The 21,607-nt window shown below is 40.2% G+C and overlaps 1 protein-coding gene across 1 annotated transcript in view; it reads left to right on the top strand.

Annotated features, from left to right (window-relative positions):
* npr1a (natriuretic peptide receptor 1a) overlaps positions 1–21,607 on the top strand; it is a 165,611-nt gene that overhangs the window by 127,302 nt on the left and 16,702 nt on the right. The window contains exons 6-10 of the mRNA XM_059556721.1: positions 11,410–11,504; positions 11,601–11,736; positions 13,590–13,674; positions 16,293–16,413; positions 16,509–16,583. Of these exons, the coding sequence (XP_059412704.1) occupies positions 11,410–11,504; positions 11,601–11,736; positions 13,590–13,674; positions 16,293–16,413; positions 16,509–16,583 (512 nt within the window). The remainder of the gene's footprint in view (positions 1–11,409; positions 11,505–11,600; positions 11,737–13,589; positions 13,675–16,292; positions 16,414–16,508; positions 16,584–21,607) is intronic.

The raw sequence follows: 21,607 nt of genomic DNA, 5'->3' as shown, positions 1-21,607 counted from the left end.
AAATACATGTAGTCGTTATGCATTCAAACCCGCTCACACCATTTTGGCATGAAAATTTGAAAGTATACCTGGGGAACATGACATGGGTAAAGGATATCAGGAATAGCAACTCTCTAAAGACTCTTATAACTATAATCAGACTGTTGTGAATCAGCCAAGTTCCATCACAAATTCAGTTATTTTGAACGTGCCTCTGTACCTGTTAAAACAATAGTTCATCCAAAAATGAAATGTAGTTTTTATTTACTCATTCTCATGTTGTTCCAAAAATGCTGTATTTTTTTAAATACTTTCAACATGGGTTTCTTCCAAATAAGCTTCAGTGCTTACTAGACATCATCAGAAACCTCAAATGCCATAGGTTCTTGAGTGTTTTGTAATGTAATGATGCCAAACCTGCACTGGGTCTCCGATCGTAACAGAAGGACTCCATCAATGTCGAGATCCAGCGGTGTGGGACGTCATTCCCGTTTCCCAGCCAGTATGGTGGAGCGGAGGGCGAAATATTTAAAATTAACCACCCTCCGCCAAGAGGGCAATGAGGTGGGTGCCATGGCACAAATGTTCTGGTCCCTAGCTGAGGGGATGGGATATAATGATGTGGCCCTAAAGGACACTTTCAACACCGGGCTGGAAGACCCGGTTCCTCGAATTGAAATGGAGCAGTTGGACGCCTATAATTTCTGGTAGTTTGTATTTTATTTACAACATCGGTCTCCGTGGATTACCCCAGCCACACCTGTCTCTCCCGGTGGGATGGCCGATTCTAGAACGGGGTCTACAGACAGGAGAACCGCCAGCCCAGTGAACTGCACAAGGTGGTCGCCAGCCCAGCGCCACAATGCAAGATGGCCGCCAGCCCAGCGCCTCAGCACAAGGTGGTCGCCAGTCCACCGGGTGGATCCTACTAAACTGAGGGGGCAATTTGAGCCGTACTGACATCGGACTAAGCACCTTGGCGATGATAAACGGTCCAACAAATTTGGGTCCCAGTTTACGTGAGGGCAGTCTGAAGTTAATGTCCCTAGTAGACAACCAGACTCTCTGACAGCACACGTAAAGTGGGGGCTTAGTACGTTGATGGTCCGCCGATGCCTTGTTCCTCTCGCCAGTCCGGGTGAGGGCTTCTCTGGCGATCCTCCAAGTACGGAGGCATCTCTGAATAAACGCTTGCGCGGAGAGAACAACGGCATCGGATTCTTGAGAGGGGAATAGAGGTGGCTGGTAGCCTAAACAGCACTGGAAGGGAGACAAACCCGTAGATGAGACCAGGAGGGAGTTATGCGCATACTCTACCATGGTCAACCTGGAACTCCAAGATGACGGTTCAGCAGACGCCACACAGCGCAGGACTCTCTCCAAATCTTGGTTTGCACGCTCGGCCTGACCATTAGTCCGCGGGTGATAACCAGAAGATAGGCTCGCAGTCGCCCCCAGCTGTCGACAGAACTCTGTCCAAAACCTAGACACAAACTGGGGACCTCTGTCAGAAACTACGTTCACCAGGAAGGCCATGAATACGGAAAACGTGATCTAAGACCGTAGTCGCTGTCTCCCTCGCTGACGGCAATTTGGGAAGGGGAATAAAATGGACCGCCTTTGAGAACCTGTCCACCACAGTGAGAACTACAGTCTTGCCCCTAGATGGAGGCAAGCCAGTCACAAAGTCCATCGCTATGTGAGACCAGGGCCGCGAAGGGACCGACAACGGCTGAAGTAGCCCTGCTGGGGGTCGATTGGATCCCTTACACGCAGCGCAAATCGGACAGGTCAACACAAACCGTCGAGCATCCTGCGCCGCGGACGGCCACCAAAACCGCTGCTTGATTAACCTACAAGTACGAGTCGCTCCAGGGTGGCAAGCTAGACTAGAAGAGTGGCCCCACTGAAGTACGCTAGTTCGGACTGACTCAGGTACAAAGAGCAGACCCTCTGGGCATCCAGTGGGAACAGAAGCATCGCGTAGTGCCGCGCGGACCTTGGACTCCACCCCCCAGGTGACCACAGCCACAACCCGTTTGGGATGGAAAATGGCCACCGGGAGGGTGGGACTTGCCTCAGCCTCAAAAACCCGCAACAGCGCATCAGGTTTACCATTTTTAGAGCCCAGGCAATAAGAAATGGTAAACCTGAAACGTCCAAAAAATAATGCCCAGCGAGCCTGCCTAGAATTTATTCTCCTGGCGGTGCGAATGTACTCAAGATTCTTATGATCAGTCCAAACGATAAACGGAAATCGCGTTCCCTCTAACCAGTGACGCCACTCCTCCAGGGCCAGCTTGACAGCTAGTAACTCCCTATTCCCAATGTCATAGTTCCGTTCCACGGGGGTTAAACAATGAGAAAAGAAGGCGCAGGGATGTATTTTCTCGTCCGAAGTTGATCTTTGAGACAAAACTGCCCCAACCCCCACCTCCACAATGAACTGACGAGATGGGTCAGGGGTCGTTAAAATGGGGGCCGTAACAAATCGACTCTTAAGGTTCTCAAACGCAGCTTGGGCCTGCGACGACCAACATAACTGTGCGTGAAACTCACACTTCTCCAATTTAACGAATAAACGATTCCCCAGCAGCCGCTGGAGCACTCGTCTGATGTGCTGGACATGATCGCGCTCATTCTGGGAAAAAATCAGGATGTCGTCGATATAAACAAAAACAAACCGATCGACCATGTCTCGGAGCACGTCAATATCTCTGCTACATAGCCAGCTTCTTGCAGTTTCTTCATTTCAGAACAGTAAGACTCAGCTCGCCTAAGGTCTTTAGCAAGTTTACACTTAGTGCTTCGAAGGTTTGCCATCACTGCTTCTTTAGGGGCTCTAAGAAGTTCAGCATTGGGCCGTCTGAGCAAGGGAGTGGCGTATCGCATAACACCGCTGACTTCTACCCTGGTGGTATGTGTCTGGAGAAGAGAGAGGGCATACTGGTCTTGCTTGGAGCGAGTGGAGTCTTCTCGTTTACATAGGGCAGAGTATCAATTTGCCAGAGGCGTTCCACGTTCTTGACTAACTCCGTATTCAACGTGGTTGTGGTTATGTGAAGACACTGTGTGGTGGAAAGGATGGGATGACTAAACCCTGTAGGACCTTGGAGGGTCCAACCAAGTCTAGTACAGATGGCAATTGGTCCATTTGCAGGTCCCATACACACTGGCTGGACAGGAGTAAGCAGGTGAGGCATGTCAGACCCGATAAGCAATAAAGGCTGGGCGCGGTCAATCCAGGGTAATTGCAAGGACCTAAGATACTCATTCTTGTGCTGGAGAGCAGACACAGGGTAGGAATGTTCAGATAGTCTAAGATTATCTGCAGTGAATGCATGAGGAATCAGGTATTTCTTGCCTGGTCTGTGCAAGGGTGACACATAGAGGGAAACAGTGGCTCCGTGCAAATTAACTACATCATGATGGACTGTGCGTAGTGTTAGTGTTTCAGGTTCAGTGGGGAGGTTCAACTGAACTACAGCCTGTGACAAAACAATGCTGTGCTCTGAACCATCGTCCAACACTGCATATGCTTCCACTACTTTCTTATGGTTGTGCAGTAAGACCTTGACTATCTTGAGCATTACCTTTTGAGATCGGTTGGGCCAGTCTAAATAGACCTGAGGGGTAGGAATGTTAAACAGCAGCACACTTTTTTGGATCTGTAAAGCTGCATCATGCAAGATGGTCAGATGTAACTCTTTACAGTTGGTGCGGGTTCTTTTCGGAGTACAACTGTCTGGCTTATAGGTTCGCCCACATTTCCAACAGCGCTTCTCATTGGTTATCCACTGTACTATTTGATCTGTAGTCATTATCTTGAACTTGGGACACATGTTAAGGAAGTGGTCCTTTGTATTACAGTACGGGCAGAAGGGTTGAATTTTAGAGGAAGTCTGAGATTTCATTGGTCCCTGCAAAGCTAAACTGGCAACAGCTGAGTACAAGATGGATGTGGATCTCTACTTTGAAACGAAAAGGTACTGACCTTTGCAGATCTTTCTTGACGAGTCTAGCCATATCAATCTGATACATGGTAGCTGCTTTATTGGAAATGCACTTTGCTTGTGGCTTCATCTGCAGCCATGCAGACAGGTCGGGTAAAGTATAAGTGCAGTCTGTGCCAGTTTGCAAAATACCTCGGCTGAAACAGTGCTCAACAAACCCATCGCAATATGATGGTGGCATCTTGCTAAACAATCGATCAACATGAGAGCCACAGTGCAGCTCGTATCCATTTGGGCCTTCCAAAGTTCTGAGCATCCCTACTAGTGTTTGGATAGATAGGGAAAAGGTGTCAAAAGCTTCTGCATCACCGAACATGACTGCTGGTGCATTCAGTATGACACATAATTCGGACTGAACCAGTTGACGTGGTTGGCCGTATTTATCCTGCAGCGCTTGCAGTGCAGTTGTGTATGGTCTGGGGTCATACATATAGGCTTTGGCCAACTGGAGAGCATTGGGAAGTTTTAAGTGACTTAAAAGGACCTGATATTTGCAATGTTCACTTAAATGAGGCTGGTTATTCATTAAATTGTCTAAGGCCATCTTCAATAATGCAAAGACACTTTCTAGACCAGTATCGAAGTATGGGTTTGCTGGCTTTGGGACCCCGTAAGCTGAGGCAGCTAACATTTCAAAACCAGGTGGTTGGGCTGGACAGGGGTACATCACTGCCCGATTATGAGCGGGGTCAGATGGGGGAGCAGGATAGGGTACTGCTGTCCAGTGAGAGCTAGGATTCGTGAAATGGTAGGACTGAGCATGTAAGGGAGCCCCTAATGTTATAGGGACTGTAGATGAAACTGTAGGCAGCACACTGACAGGGGGTGTATGACTATAGGTTATAGGGGTATCTGAGTAATGGTGCGGCCTGGCCACCAAACCCGGGTTAAGGGGTAAAGGAGCTGCATAATCTGGCCTAGACTTTAAGGTGGGTGGTGCAGTAACTAGTGAGGCCGACGATCTTGTAACTGTGTTGGGAAGAGTTAACTCGGCAGCTGAGGTGACAGAACTGAATGGAGATTCGGCTACTGAAACAGTAATGTATTCGGCAGGCAATATGGGGGAAGGCATTACTGATGACACAGGTAAGAAGTTAACATGGCAAGGGATAGAATGACTAGGCATTACTTGGGCAGATGATTTAACATCAGTGGTAGCAGCAGCTATGTGTTGTCTAGTGCTTACCTCAGACAGAGGATCAACAGCTAAGCTGTGACTGTGAAGCAGCGACTGTAATGAATTACAACCTTTGTAATCTTCGGCAAGAAGGAGGCGGGAACCGGCGGACAATCAAAATGAAACTTTAATTACAAAACAAACACAAAACAGCGCACCAGCCCCTCACGGACGACTGGTGCGCACAAATAAAAACCAAAACACAACTAAAAGCCCAGGCCTGGTCCTCTCTCGTCCTTCACTGTCGTCGCTCCAGTTTTATATCCTTCCATCTCCTCCTTGGGCCTCGAGACCGGTGGGTCGAACAGGTGTAGCTCATCTCCAATCACTCCACCGGCCTCGCTCCCATGTCCCTCGGCCCCGCCCCACTCGTCACATACCCCCATCGCCCCTCGCAGGCCGGGGGGTACTCCCGAGACTGCGCTCTACTCCCCCCCCCTCCCTCCGGGGGGGACCGCTCACGGGGACCTGCGGGAACCTGGGGGTAGGACAGGCGAGGCGAGAGAAAAGGAGATGGAAGGAGGAGCGACAGAGACGAGAGAGGGAAAAAAAAAAAAAAAAAATCCAGTTCCCAGACGCACCGCTGCTCGGCCCTCCACCAGCTGGGCGATCTCCTCCGCGGTGCCTGGCGGCGGCACTGGACGGCCCTGGCGGACGGCACGACACTCCTCCACCGCCCGGTGGACGGCGACGGCTCCTCCGGTTTTGGGCAGCCGGCAGGAGTCCCCCGTTCCCTGCTCCTCCCCGTTCCGGCGGATGGCAGCAGGCTCCGGCCACCTGGCGAACGGCGCAGACTCCTCCGCTCCCTCACGGACGGCAGCCGCCCCTCCCTATCGTGGGCGGCCGGTAGCGAGCTCGCCCGTCCCCGGCAACTCGCTCCAGCCCACCGCCTCAAGCGTCCATGGCGGCACACTCCTCGCCTGCTCGTTGGCACCGCGGATTCACCACAGCGGCGAGGGATCTTCAGCAGCGCGTCCCTCCTTCTCCCAGGTTTCAGCACCGCTGTAATGAATTACAACCTTTGTAATCTTCGGCAAGAAGGAGGCGGGAACCGGCGGACAATCAAAATGAAACTTTAATTACAAAACAAACACAAAACAGCGCACCAGCCCCTCACGGACGACTGGTGCGCACAAATAAAAACCAAAACACAACTAAAAGCCCAGGCCTGGTCCTCTCTCGTCCTTCACTGTCGTCGCTCCAGTTTTATATCCTTCCATCTCCTCCGTGGGCTTCGAGACCGGTGGGTCGAACAGGTGTAGCTCATCTCCAATCACTCCACCGGCCTCGCTCCCATGTCCCTCGGCCCCGCCCCACTCGTCACAGCGACATTAACATCTTGAGATTCCTGTTTGAGAAGTACACAAACATATTTAGCAACCTCAAGCTCATTTTGGACCTTTTTGAGACATCAGTGGCTTTCTACCTGCTTAGCTAGTAACTCTCTAGCCTTAGTGGCTTGTTCCTGTCTATACTGTGCTTCTCTAGCCTGAGCATCTAGTATCTCACACTCCTTATCTAAAATGGCATCCTCTTCAATCTGCTGTTGAAGTTCTTCCAAGTCCAGAGTCTTTAGCCTTTCCTCCAACAGGGCAGCTTGAAGACCGGAGAGTCCATGTCTGGGAGATCTGTGTTGTGCACTGCGATAAGATCTTGATGAAGTACTGGACATCGTACCAGAAGAAATGGATCTAGATCTAGATAGTCTAGATGGTCTCTGCTAAGTCGAATCAGCAGGAGGTGGCTCCGGATGTACGTTAGGTGGGAGCTGGACGTCTTAATCAGCGAGATGGGCAGGAAGGTGTCTCTCTCTTGGAGGACGAGGCTGGACGACAGGCTCAGTTGCATTGGGAGGTTCAGGGTACATCTTGATGCACATCCAGCTCGAAGGACTATATACGAGCCTATGGGATGCTCAATGGTTTCATGTGTAGTGCAGCCAAGATGGTGGTCTGTGATTCCGGTTAGAGAAACAGGAGAGAGGATCCCAATTTAACTTTTTTAATCATAGACTGGTTGAATATGTTACTTCACACAAATGTGGTCCGTAATCATTTACACACAGGGAAAACATAAACAACCGTCGAATAAACAGTCCAGCCAGTCTGATTTGTAACCTGCTGCTGTCAAGTTAAAATGTCTGCTCCTAACTAAGCTATGCATGCTACGTGCCATTAGGGGGCGTGGTTAGGGCTTTCTCAAAATGACCTAGAAACAAAGTAAAAGGGGAGCTAGAGAAATAACCAAAGCTGACAAACCAAAGTAAACTAAAAGGTAAAGAAACAAAGAAAAGTCAAGAAAAAAAAGTTCTAGAAATAACTGGAAAGTCCAAATCAAGGAAATAACTCTAAAGGGAAAAAAACATACTTAAAAGAAACAAGTCAAACTCGAGAGAAACTAAAAATGAGACCAAACAAAAAGAGAAACTGAAACTAGCCTAGAGGAAAACAGTGACAAAATAAACTTTAACTGATAAATACCAGACCTTAACAGACAAGGAAAAAGACTCGTAAAGATCAGCTAGAGAGCAAAGCAAACCCTAACTTACACACAAAACGAACCAGCAAACACATGAGGGAAATGAACACAATAAATAGGAAAGAAAGCACACAAACACAAGGTGAGAACAATCAAGTAATGAGCACCAAACAAGGTCTAAACGAGGGGGCTTGGAAATCTGAAACAAAGGGACAGGACGAAAGGAGCACATGGCCAACATAAAGACAAAGCCGTGTGGTCATGCACAGGACAAAGACAAAACCGACACAGCTGCCAGGGCAGAACCCTGACAACAACACAAATTATTAACCTTTGCGCTCATCAAATGACTAGTATTTGCACCATTATATAATTTCCCAAAAAGCATGTGTTAAACTAATTTGCGTCTATGTAGTAAGTTGATTACCCACACATCTGGGGCCTGTACCATGAAGCTGGATTAGCTGGTTGGCCAGGTAAATTTCAGGTTAGTTTGCACCCATCCTGGGTTTTAGGTACTTACACTCCACGGCTAACCTGCTCCGGGGAAGGTTATGTTCTGGGTTAGAGATCTCAAACTGAAGTTGGACAGATCAGATTTGAGAAAAGTGACACATGTCTGATACAAAGTCACTCCCCCAGTTTATCTTGCTCCAAATTAAAGGTCACTAATGCAAAAAAAAAAAAGAAAGATTTTTTTTTTTTTAAGTCTGGCGTTAATGATCATTACTGAGTCATTTTATGATTTATATAATTATTATGATTCATATTATTATTATTACACACAAGCAATTTTAGTTAAACAGTTAATATAAATAATTTATTTTAAATAAATTTTAATGTATACAGATCATATAATTAGAATATCATCACAAAGTTGATTTATTTATATTCATTCATTACACACAGACTGATATATTTCAAATGTTTATTTCTTTTAATTTTTATGGTTATTACTGACAACTAAGGAAAATCCCGAATTCAGTATTTCAGAAAATTAGAATATTGTGAAAAGGTTCAATATTGAAGACACCTGGTGCTACACTCTAATTAATGTGTGGCACACAGCGAATTAACTCAAAACACCTGCAAAGGCCTTTAAATGGTCTCTCAGTCTAGTTCTGTAGGCTACACAATCATGGGGAAGACTGCTGACCTAACAGTTGTCCAAAAGACGACCATTGACACCCTGCACAAGGAGGGCAAGACACAAAAGGTCATTACAAAAGAGGCTGGCTGTTCACAGAGATCTGTGTCCAAGCACATTAATAGAGAGGCGAAGGGAAGGAAAAGATTTGGTAGAAAAAAGGGTTTACAAGCAATAGGGATAACCGCACCCTGGAGAGGATTGTGAAAGATTCACAAAGAGTGGACTGCAGCTGGAGTCAGTGCTTCAAGAACCACTATGCACAGACGTATGCAAGACATGGGTTTCAGCTGTCGCATCCCTTGTGTCAAGCCACTCTTGAACAACAGACAGCATCAGAAGCTCCTCGCTTAAAAAAGGACTGGACTGCTGCAGAGTGGTCCAACGTTATGTTCTCTGATGAAAGTAAATTTTGCATTTCCTTTGGAAATCAGGATCCCAGAGTCTGGAGGAAGAGATGAGAGGCACACAATCTATGTTGCTTTAGGTCCAGTGTAAAGTTTCCACAGTCAGTGATGGTTCGGGGTGCCATGTCATCTGCTGGTGTTGGTCCACTGTGTTTGCTGAGGTCCAAGGTCAACGCAGCCGTATACCAGGAAGTTTTAGAGCACTTCATGCTTCCTGCTGCTGACCAACTTTATGGAGATGCAGATTTCATTTTCCAACAGGACATGGCACCTGCACACAGTGCTAGAGCTACCAGTACCTGGTTTAAGGACCATGGTATCCCTGTTCTTAATTGGCCAGCAAACTCGCCTGACCTTAACCCCATAGAAAATCTATGGGGTATTGTGAAGAGGAAGGTGTGATATGCCAGACCCAAGAATGCAGAAGAGCTGAAGTCCACTATCAGAGCAACCTGGGCTCTCCTAACACCTGAGCAGTGCCACAGACTGATCGACTCCATGCCACGCCGCATTGCTGCAGTAATTCAGGAAAAAGGAGCCCCAACTAAGTATTGAGTACTGTACATGCTCATACTTTTCATGTTCATACTTTTCAGTTGGCCAAGATTTCTAAAAATCTTTTTTTTTGTATTGGTCTTAAGTAATATTCACATTTTCTGAGATACTGAATTTGGGATTTTCCTTAGTTATCAGTAATAATCCTCAAAATTAAAAGAAATAAACATTTGAAATATATCAGTCTGCGTGTAATGAATGAATATAATATACAAGTTTCACTTTTTGAAAGGAATTAGTGAAATTAATCAACTTTTTGATGATATTCTAATTATATGACCAGCACCTGTATAAATAAGCTGTAATATCAATAGATTGCACTATAAAAAAAAAAAAAAAAACTATATTTTTTCAAATCTTGTGACTGCACTGATAGAGCAAGATTTATTTTATTTGTCCTCCTTCATGTTTCATATGACCTTTTAAATTTGTCATATTCTTCAATCTCTTAACCTTTAGCAAAACCTTTAACCCTTAGTTTTGAATCTCGCTGGGTATCTCACGAGAAGTAAATCAAACTTGCTTTGTGTTGCAAGGTTTGTGATTGGCTGTTCACCAGTGATGTCACACATTCATGTGCACTCGCTCCACAAACTCAGGATCAAAGCCTGAGTTGACAAAAAAAGTTGATGATCAGCATCATCTTACCAACAAAGATTGGAGAGATTTGGTTTTGTCAACTCAAAACCAATCCTGTAACTCTGAATTTGTTCAGCTTCCATCATGGAACAGGCCCCTGATGGGCATCGGCTCTGCTTATTTGTGACTTGGTGACTTGTGGGTTGGTCTGTATGTGAATGAGATGTTGTGTCTGTGTTCTTTGATTTGCGCATTTTTGAAATTTTACCCTGTTAAGTAAATCTGGTCCGAGGTTTTTTAACACACTTAAAAGGTGTACTTTGTATGCATTTCAAAACATTATATTTTAATGACCTTTTGTCTTATTTTAAAGTACACTTATTTAGATATGTTGTCTAACATACTAAAGTACATTTAAATATTAGATTTTAACTGTAATGTGTTAATTGATATTACATTTAAAGTTAATATATTTCAAATGTACTAATGTGTAATTACAAATTTATTGACATGGAAGTTTCAAATGAAGTGACTTTACAGGATATTTTAGTTTACCATAAATGCTTGTCAGTACATTCATAAGTATATTCTAACCATATTTAAAGACAAAAGAAGTAATTGTGAAATTTAATAAATAGATATTTGCCCCCAAAATTAAAATTATGTCATTAATTACTCACCCTCATGTCGTAATAATCCCATAAGACCTTGGTTCATCTTTGGTTGATGAAATCTGAGAGCTCTCTGACCCTGCATAGACAGTCCCAGTCTCAGAAACGTACCAAGACATTAGTGGCTCGACTTCAATTTTGCAAAGCTACGAGAATAGTTTTTGTGTGCAAAGTAAACAAAAATAAAAATTTATTCCACAGTTCTTCTTCCTGAGTTCTGCCATTTTAGTGAGTACCATGTCACATGTGCGAGCTTTCACCAGAACGTAATCAATGTAATCAGCATTGTTTACATTCAGTACTCGTGCATTTTCTGCTGAATGGCTCAAATTGCATTCCACTGCCTGACAGACCAGCTTTTATATGAACCTCTGATCTAATGTTTGTTTTCTAATCTTGAAAGGGGTTACCGGACTCGTTCAGCTGGATGAGAATGGCGATCGGGAGATTGACTTTGCTCTATGGGACATGACCGACACGAATACTGGAGTTTATCAGGTACAGAGGTCTTCATCTGATCATACACCTCTTCACATTTAAAATACATGGCTAAACCATACTCACCACTGCTGAAATGATGGCTGTATGTCCTAGATTGTGTCCTTGTATAATGGCAGTCAGAAGCGGATGATTCCAGAGCCAGGAATGAAGGTGTACTGGCTGAAGGGAAATCCACCTCCAGATAGCCCACTGTGTGGCTTCAAAAACGACAACCCTGCCTGCTTGGCAAGTGAGTGCAGCCCTATATAACTCATGTTATAATAGACCTGTATGAAAAGACACCAGACTCCACTAAACTCAGCCAAAATCATGTTCCCAAATGTATCCCACATAATAAAATAAATTAGACTCAAATCAATATTTCATGTCCTTGCATTTATAAGTAGCAATAAAACAATAAAACATGCAATAAAACAGGCATTATATAGTCAGCCATTTCATTTGTTTATTTTAACACTATTGAGATATATTTGACTGGCTGACTGGACAATATTCTTCACTAATGAGTATTTTTCAGAATACATTAAGTATACACCTGCAAGCATCATATATAGAAGTATAAAGTGTTAAATAATGTTTCTCGTCATAAGTGAGTGTACTGTAATATTTCAAAGTAGAATCAGTACCTCCTGAAATGAAGATTGTAGGGATGAGTTAACAGATGCACAAATGTGTATGGGTAAGCAGGATAACACACTTGGAGTTAATGATTAACGTGATAATTAAATCAAGGCATTTTTCATGTTGTTTTAATGTAGTTCTGTAATGTTACTTAATTAAATTTAGGTTAATAACAGATCCAAAAAATTGCACACAGCAATTGATCATTGTTGAGAGAGCGGGTGAAACACTCGTCACCTGAAAATGATCCTCAAAGAGCCCACTGAGGAGCAAGAGTAAGAAAAGACATCTAAAATGGGTTATTCCTGTTGTGCAGCACCATTTTTAACTGCAGCTTAATTTGAACAGATTTTTACAGGTCTTTCTGTACACCATGAAGACTGAAATATGCTCTGTTAGAGCTCTGGCACATCAGCTTTGTTGATTTATACAATGTTAAGAAAATGAGCAGGAGAGAAACGAATAGCCAAAGTAAACCATTGCTTGAAGTAAATTTCTTAGTAAATAACCCAAATTATGTAAGTTTATTAAAGATGGAAGAAGGAAACCAACTAACAGCACAAATTAATCACAGAATTCATCAAATCTAATACTGTATAATATTACAATACTTACAATATTTTTTAATAAATTGCCAGTTTTATTTAAGCAGTTAGTCACTACTGATTCAAATCTAAATATATACTGGAGTTTAAACATTTGGGGTTGGTAATTTTTTGCTCACCAAGGCCACCTTCAACTGACCAAAAATACAACAAAAAACAGTAATATTGTGAAATATTATTACGGTTTTAAAAAGCTGTTTTCCATGTGAATATATTTTAAAATGTAATTTATTCTTGTGATGTAAAGCTGAATTTTCAGCATTATTACTCGTGTTTACTGTAACATTATCACTCCATTTTGCTGATTTGCTGCTCAAGAAACATTTTCATATGAATGTTAAAAGAGTTGTGCTGTGATATTTTTCAGGATTTTTTTTTTTTTTTTTTTGATGAATAGAAAATTAAAAAATCAGAATAACAACAATATACAACTATATAAATTGTTACATTATAACTGGCTTTACTGTCACTTGATCAGTTTCATTTGCTCTTGCTGAGATAAAGCGTACTGACCCCAACCTACTGAACGGGATATTGTGTTAAAAATACTAATATCATCTTCTTTATAAATGTAAGACCATGCATGATGAAGACATGGAACCGTACATAGTAGTAATGACCCATCTGAATAATTCCAGTCTTGCATTGCTCTCATCATGCATTTGGGGTTTTGTCACTTTCATAAAGTTCTCTTTAAAGCAGTTTCAAACACTGACATCTGTGGAAGAGAAAGAAAGAGAAGCGGTCCGAATAAAATAATATGTATGAAAGGATTTCAGCAGGTCTTACTGCTGTCTGTGTGAACTCTAATGAAATTCAGATGTGTGGAGATTGTGTTCTTGGTTTTGTTCCTCAGAGACGGTCACCATGCACCAGATGATCTCCATAGTGGTGTGCTTCATTTTTATCATCATCGTAACGGTCACAGTCTTCATATACAGGTCAGTTGAAACCCATGCAGACAAACACAATGTCTATACTGAGAGAGGGTGACGAGACGTGACAAAACTAGAGCACTTTAATCAAGCTTTATTGATTCTAACATGAGCGTTCTCGTTGTGTCACGTCACTGGCCTTCAGTGTAGAAATGATGTAACACTGCATGTCAGGTGTGCAAACATTGAGCTTTGGGTGACCCGGGTCTGATATTATATCTCTCTGTCTGTCTGTCTTTCTGTTTTTCTCCTCCTCTATCTGTTCCTGATGTTTAATTAGGGAATTTACTGCCAGACCACGACAGAGAAAGATATAGCAACTCAGTCTTCGTCTCCATGACTTCATCACTTTATACCATATGTGACCATGTATCCAATGACAAAAAAATGCATATGACTTCTATTAAGTTCATGCCAAGATTTGCAGCCAAAGATGGTTGTGCTTTATTTAAAAAAATTACATTTTAAGCTCCAAATATGATGTAGATCCTATAACATTCGTGTTATTTTTAGTTATAATAAATATTGAATGCTTGAATCTGATTGGTTGACGGACGTTCTAAGGTGTGCAATTATTTTCAGGAAAATATTGAAAATAATTAATTTATTGGGGCTTCGCATCATGGCCACATCACTACTTCGGGTGTGCATTATTTTACTAATAATTCAATGGCCCGGAGTAAGTTATTCCGCTTATACTACGGTTAATTACACCTTACTTAAATGCACTTATTTTTCATAATACTTGGATGAGATTATAAGAGCTATTTTAACATTAACAAATATTTAATATTTTTATAGTGTTACACTCATTTCTACATTTGGTAGGATACTTTAAGAGTTTTCATTTGCATATGTCGCAGTGATATAAATTGCTCACTTATAAAAAATTACTTGCATATTATGATTTCTTATAACAGACGGAGAGCCCCATTCAGCTTTCACCTGAAATAACTAAGATATTAGAAATCATTTTAGAATTTTTTCTTGTTTTACCCAATTTTATCCGAAGGGCTAACATAAAATGATAAAGAGGTCAGCAATGCCAGTAAACGAACAAGAGTTACCATACGTAACCGAGACGTTCCCTTTCATTCGTTCACTTCGACGTTGTGTCAGAGTTCCAACACTAGGGGTCCCTTTACAAAGCATCAGAAATGACAGAAGTTATGAGTGTGTTATGAACGATTTATACCCGAATATTTGGCTGTGGCCAGCTATGCAAATTATGATTGTAGAAGTGACCAACAGAAAGAGAATGATATTCATTGACGCAGGATATCAAGAGATTTAATTATGATTCCTAGGACATATGGTAGTGACTGACAATGAAAACAGCAACAGTGTGTTACTGACATCCTGAAGCATAATCCAAAGACACAGATGGTATATTAAGTATATTATTTCATCCTTTCAAATAGTTGTCACTCACATTAAGGCTGAACAATACAGTCTCATGGCAATTTGTAACTATTTCACATTTTGGCAAATTTGTGGATAAGTGGTATTTGTTCAAAAATCTCTGTTGTATGATTTGGCTAGTCTTCATTCTTTTATTCTGAAAATCATATGTAATCATATTGGGTCGTAATGATAATCATGCGTAATCTTCATCTTGTAAAATGGTTATTTTTTCCAGTGAGATCAGGCTGGACTGGAGAGGCCTGCTTTATACTGTCGTATGTTGTGCATTAATGATCTTCTGTTGCTGTGATTTCATCTGCCTTTTCTTGATGAAAGCCAGATTCTCCAATGGGTTACTCACTTTCAAATGGCAAAACATCCAACTGCAATGTCCACATTTCCTATATATAAAATGATATATGTTTTAATTGTCCTATAATTAAAGAGTCTATGAAATGTATTGACAGAAGAACTTTCTTTCATGTACATAAGGATTTGGTTTATACCACAAAATGTATTTGTTTAAAAAAAAAATAATTATTGTAACATTCTGACAAACTGAAATGGTTTAAACACAAATACTATTATTTTAAGAAAAACTGATGAAAAAAATATTTTTTAAGGGACATTTAGTATTATTTATATCAACATTTAACACCACTGACAAAGAAGAGAGAGTCTGTCAATGGAAAAGTTTGTTTATTTCTAATATTTTCCAATTATTTAGTGAGGGCTTGTTAAATGTTGTTGATGAATTCAATATTTTAGATGAAAACGCGACAATTGTAGAGTAACCCAACTATGTACAGACAATAAGATTGTTTGTTGTGCTCTGTATTATTTCTGTGAATATCTGCATGCTTCAGTTATTATTTGATAATAATCATGCAAATGCTAATAATATATTTTTTCCTCTGTAGGACATTTTATCTGTACATGAGCCACTTGAAAGCTGTTTTACCGAAACTGAGTATTGAGTATCATATTGTTACATAAATTCAATACACTCTATGCCAGTGCTGACAATGATGCACATATTGATTTGTACTATTTAACATTTATGCCAAATAAATGTTGTTCTCTTTTTCATCAATTACAATTTCTCATCTGATGTTTTTCCCGTTGCATCCTATCTCTCATTGTCCCACTCCTCTGCTTATTTTGACTCTTCTCTCTTTCTCTCTCTGTATCTTTCTCTGTCCATCACTCGGCGGTGTCAGGAAGCTGAAGCTGGAGAATGAGTTGAACGCTCAGCTGTGGCGTGTGCAATGGGAGGACATCCAGATGAGTAACATGGAGAAGGTGCTGCGCAGAGCCTGCAGCAAACTCACCATGTCATTGGTGAGGGGAAACAAACATACACACCCTGTCATTTCCGATAGTTTCCTATAGTTTGAGTAAGGCTGCTCATGTCTTATTCATCTCTCCACACACAGAGAGGCTCTAACTATGGCTCTCTGCTGACTATGGATGGAAACTTCCAGATCTATGCCAAGACCGGCTATTACAAGGTATTAAAGGTTTGTTGGTGAGGTGTGGATGAGTCATGGGCTTGTAAAGTTTGTTGGGTAATAATTGTTTCTTTAATTTCCTACCTTAAGGGGGCCTATGATAGCCCCTCCACTGGATCACATTCAAATTTCAAGATGTTTTGTCTTTTATTTTTAATCTTAATCTTAATATTTTTAAGTAAAATTGTAGTTGCCACTTTAATAGTCGTTAAAACGAAGCATGTTATTATTATTTAATAATATAACTTTGTCTGAATGGTAAGAAACTTGTAATGTGAACACACACACGAAAAATAGTTTAATCAAGTGGAAACATTTGGTACTGCGCTCAATTAAAAGCTTACTGAGAGCTAATTTTTAAGATATCAACCTCAAATTTGGAACACAACTTGCTTTGATTTTCACACAGGTTTAGAGTAAAACATGGTTTAGAAAATACATATTTCATTTAAAATTAAAAAATGTTTTTTATTAATTTTATAATTTATAATTATTCTTATTATTATTTTTTTTATATAATAATAAACTTAAACTTATATATCTGTATTTTAGTTTCTTCTTTTACATTATTCACTTGGACCGTAATAATCTGACAGGTGTTTTTTTTTAAGAAACCAGTCTGCTCCAGAGCATTCAGGATTTATGATAGTTTAAGTAATTAAATTTTTAGCTCAAAAAATTGTATAACATATAGTATACAATTGAATAACATATAGTATACAACATATAGTATACAAACATAGTATAACACATTTTAAGGGCCAGATTTACTAAACAGGACAAATTAGCGTTAAAGCGGCATTCCATAAAAGCGTTGATGGGAGGGAAAAATTATGCCTGTGATTTACTGACAATTGCCACATTGAAAAACACAGACACATATTTACATTTACATTTAATCATTTAGCAGACACTTTAATCCAAAGCGATTTACAAATATTTACATTTTTGACATATTTGACGAGCACAAACATTAGTAATACGCATTGCATGATTCATTTTAATACTCTCCTCCGTTAAATTTGGCATCTGAAAGGGTGACTACTACAAAAGCATATTCAATAAGATCAGACCCAAAAATAAATGTCCATGCCTTTTCAACGCTAATTCTAAAGACTGTGCTTCTTTAGTAAATCCTGTCAGTACTATTTTAACAGCAAAAGATGGTTTGCACTGGTGCAAGCTGTTAGTAAATCTGACCCTATATGTACTAAATTGCAACTTCATTACTAGGGCTGGGCGATATGGAGCAAAAAATATATCTCGATATATTTTGCTATATCTCGATATACGATATGTATCTCGATATCTTTACAGGAAAAATAACCCCCCAAAACTACTGCAAAAACAAATATGCCAAATATTACATTTAGTGTCCTATGAAATATCTTATTTTTTTCTTCACCATGTGTTTTATTGTTACCCAATTCTGTGTTTTAGCTTAGTGTTATTATTTAAATGCACAAAAACAACTCAATTCATTTAATTTATCTTTTAATTATTGAAAATTAAGCAAACTTTATTTTTTTGTTAAACAAAGATTTACTATTAAAAATAAAACATGGAAGACATGTAGTGTGATTATTCCTTAAATTATGTTCGTTTCATTTTAATAGTAGTAGTAGTAGGCTATGTACATTCTGCTGAACAATAGTAATAGATTTCTGGCAAATACTTTTATTTTGACGGGTTTACCTTTACAGCTCTGTGTATGTGATACTACAGTCTATGATGCTCATGGAGTGACTCTCAGTGCAGTTCTGGAGATGTTGTTCCTGTGTTCACATCTTCATTTAGTGAGACGACAGAAGCTGAAATCACGCGAGCGCAGTGGTGTCAAAAGTATTGGCATTCATTACTCAAGTAGAAGTATAGATACTAGGGTTTAAAAAGACTTTTGTAGAAGTTGAAGTATCAACTCAAGGTTTTTACTCAAGTAAAAGTGTAAAAGTACTGGTTTAAAAACTACTTTAAGTATAAAAGTAAAAGTAATGTAAGGAAAAAAAATGCCATTAAGAACAAAACTTACGCCGTGCCACAGGGGCCTATTGTGCACTACCCCACCTTCTCAAAAAAACATTTTTCTAAAGGCCATAGGCCATAATGACTATGATGTTATATTAAAATGTTCATGTTGAAAAATTTGGAATGCACTAGGCTACATGTTTCAGCCACATATATGCCCATTGAAAATGAACGCACTATAGTACAATGCAAATACATTAAAGGACTAGAGATATGATGACTAGTTTCCTATAAGTATTGTAATGGTGCAAAAAGTCAAACTTCAGAGGCATGTAATCAATAACCTTTAATGGAATGTAAATGTACATCCAAGCTTAGCTGCAGGAATCTGTGAGGGCAATGGACAAGAACATTGGTGCAGGCTCAGTAACAATTACTCTTGTATGATTGTCTATATACAATAAACATTATAGTGCTGTCAAAATGAAGGATTAATCCAAGTGATTAATCAAAAAATAAAAATGAAAAATTACTCATAATCCTGATACCTTCTTGATTGATACCTTCCTGTATTCGGTACATACGTCTGCTATGTCCAGTGTGGGGGGTCAAAGAGGTACAAAGTTGGTATAGCCTACTTATCACAACATTGTCAATCGCGTTGTCAATCGCAAATGATAATTTATTAAAACGTCTCGCTACCGAACTACCTACAGTAGCTTAATTTGTGGAGGATGAAGAGAAAGCACCCATTTGGTAGTAGGGTCCAGTGCCTTTTCGATACTTTTATAATGGTACCGGCGCCTAAACGGTGCCTGAACCGATACTTAAAAAAAAAGAACCACAAAAAAAACTATGGATAACATTAAAGAACATTACAAATATTTAAAATAAATCTATAACTTTCCCCCGCTCCTTGGATGCTCTCATTTCTCAAGTTATGCTTCCCTTAATCTAAGGCTAATAAATGTATTTCACAATCTGGGTCATTATTTAATACAAAACCACACATAATGTCTCTACTGTATCTCTGTCAATCTCTCTGATATTTAGTTAAGATGAGTGCTGTCTCTCACTGTCTTTAATCAGTTCTGTGAATTACTGTATGCTCATTCTTTATAAAGTAGCAACAATGTCGTTTGTAAAGTACAGTACTGTGCAAAAGTCTTAGGCACATTAGTATTTTCACCCCAAAAAAGGGTTTAAAGCCAGTTATTTATATATTTTGCTGTAGTGTGTCAGTAGGAAATATCAGTTTGCCATTAATTGTAATAATAATCTAGTGCGATTTTGCACAAGCAGTTTGACAATGGCAAAATGAATGTTTGGAAATGTAAACTGTTATTTTATACTGACACACTACAGCAAAATATACAAATAACTGGTCGAAGACCATTCTTTTAAGTGAAAATACTAACGTGCCTAAGACTCTTGCACAGTAGTGTATGTATAAAGCACGTATGATTAAATTAAGTATATTTAAATAAGTGTAATTAAAGTATGTGTTCGTTTATATGTGTTAAGGGCTAGATTGTCGCTGGAGGAAACAGCTGTGGTGTGACAAGCGAAAACTTTACAGTAGCTAGATGAGAAACCGACTGCTCCCTCGTGACCTTTTGTAAACTGTATTTATGACAAAAAACTGCACGGATACGGATATTCTAACAATCTATCGATAAACACATACCTTGTGTCCTCTGTCTCTGTTTGAGCTCACGCTGCTCCGCCGCGGTCTGTGGTTTGAAGAGCGCGCTGAAAGACGGAGAGGAGACCGGTCTGACGCCGGTTTCATTTGAAATTTAAGGGGACTGACTCTGAGGCGATCGGATACCGGTTCCATACCCAACCCTACTTTTAAGAAATATATTTTTTGATAAACGAACCCAAAACTGGTTATGTCCTGGCTGGGGTGTGATGTGATTTGTGTCATGTGCAGGTGCGATCGCGTAAAAACCAATAGGATGTCGGAATGGTATATGTTTATACTTCTCATCCAACCAAAGTCAAATTCACTCCGGATGGCGTGATTTATCTGGATAGGTTTTTTTTTTTTTTTTTTGAATGATGACAAGCCCGAATGAAAACAAGCCGAAATGAAATAGCAGTAACGAAGCTATATTTAAAATGTAAGGAGTAGAAAGTACAGATACTTGCGTGAAAATGTAAGAAGTAGAAGTAAAAAGTCGGCTGAAAAATAATTACTCAAGTAAAGTATAGATACCCAAAATTTCTACTTAAGTAAAGTAACGAAGTATTTGTACTTCGTTACTTGACACCTCTGCGCGAGCGTCCCACGTGCTTCCATGTGTGTAATGAATGAAGATGTGCTTCTGCGCCATTCATTAACACAGACACGCAGAACATGCAGGATTCATATTTAAATAAACTTTTCAGCTTAATATTTACAGATATTAGTCCATATCGCGAATTGATGTGAGTGCAATGACCTACTTTTGATTAATTAATTCAAAATTTGACAAATTCTGTGACATTCCACGTTAAACTGTAAATTCCGTTTTTATGATTGGATTCTGCGATTCCGTGCGTGTTTTCTGCATCGCGAAAATCATAGGGCCCTACAGTAGACATCTGCCTGCTGTTCGCCCAACGCCTTAAAACCGAAGTATCTCCATATAATGGAGCCAGTTGCCTTTTTTTTATACTAGTTCTGTAGCCTTCTGTCTGGTTGAGGACGACGCCATTTTCAATGAGACAACACGCGAGGGGAGGGGGAACAAAATCAAGGCGGGGGCGAGCACAGCACAGAGAAGACAAACAAGCAAAGTGGCTTAATCAGAATTAAATATAAACAATATATCGATATATACGATATGTCAAAATCCATATCGTGTTTAAAAAATATCTCGGTATATTTTAAATATCGAGATATCGCCCACCCCTATTCATAACTACAAATATATTTAATTATGGTATACAATTTTTTTATAGAAATTAAATATTTTAGTTTACCATTAATGTTTGTCACTAAATTCAGGAATGCACTTTAAGAATATTTCAAAGACAGTAGAAGTAATTGTGAAATTACACCGTAAGATGTA

The sequence above is a fragment of the Carassius carassius genome, chromosome 8 (genome assembly GCF_963082965.1).
Source record: "Carassius carassius chromosome 8, fCarCar2.1, whole genome shotgun sequence".
Lineage (NCBI taxonomy): Eukaryota > Metazoa > Chordata > Actinopteri > Cypriniformes > Cyprinidae > Carassius > Carassius carassius.
The sequence above is the reverse complement of the archived record's forward strand: the minus strand, read 5'-3'. Positions and strand labels throughout refer to the sequence as shown.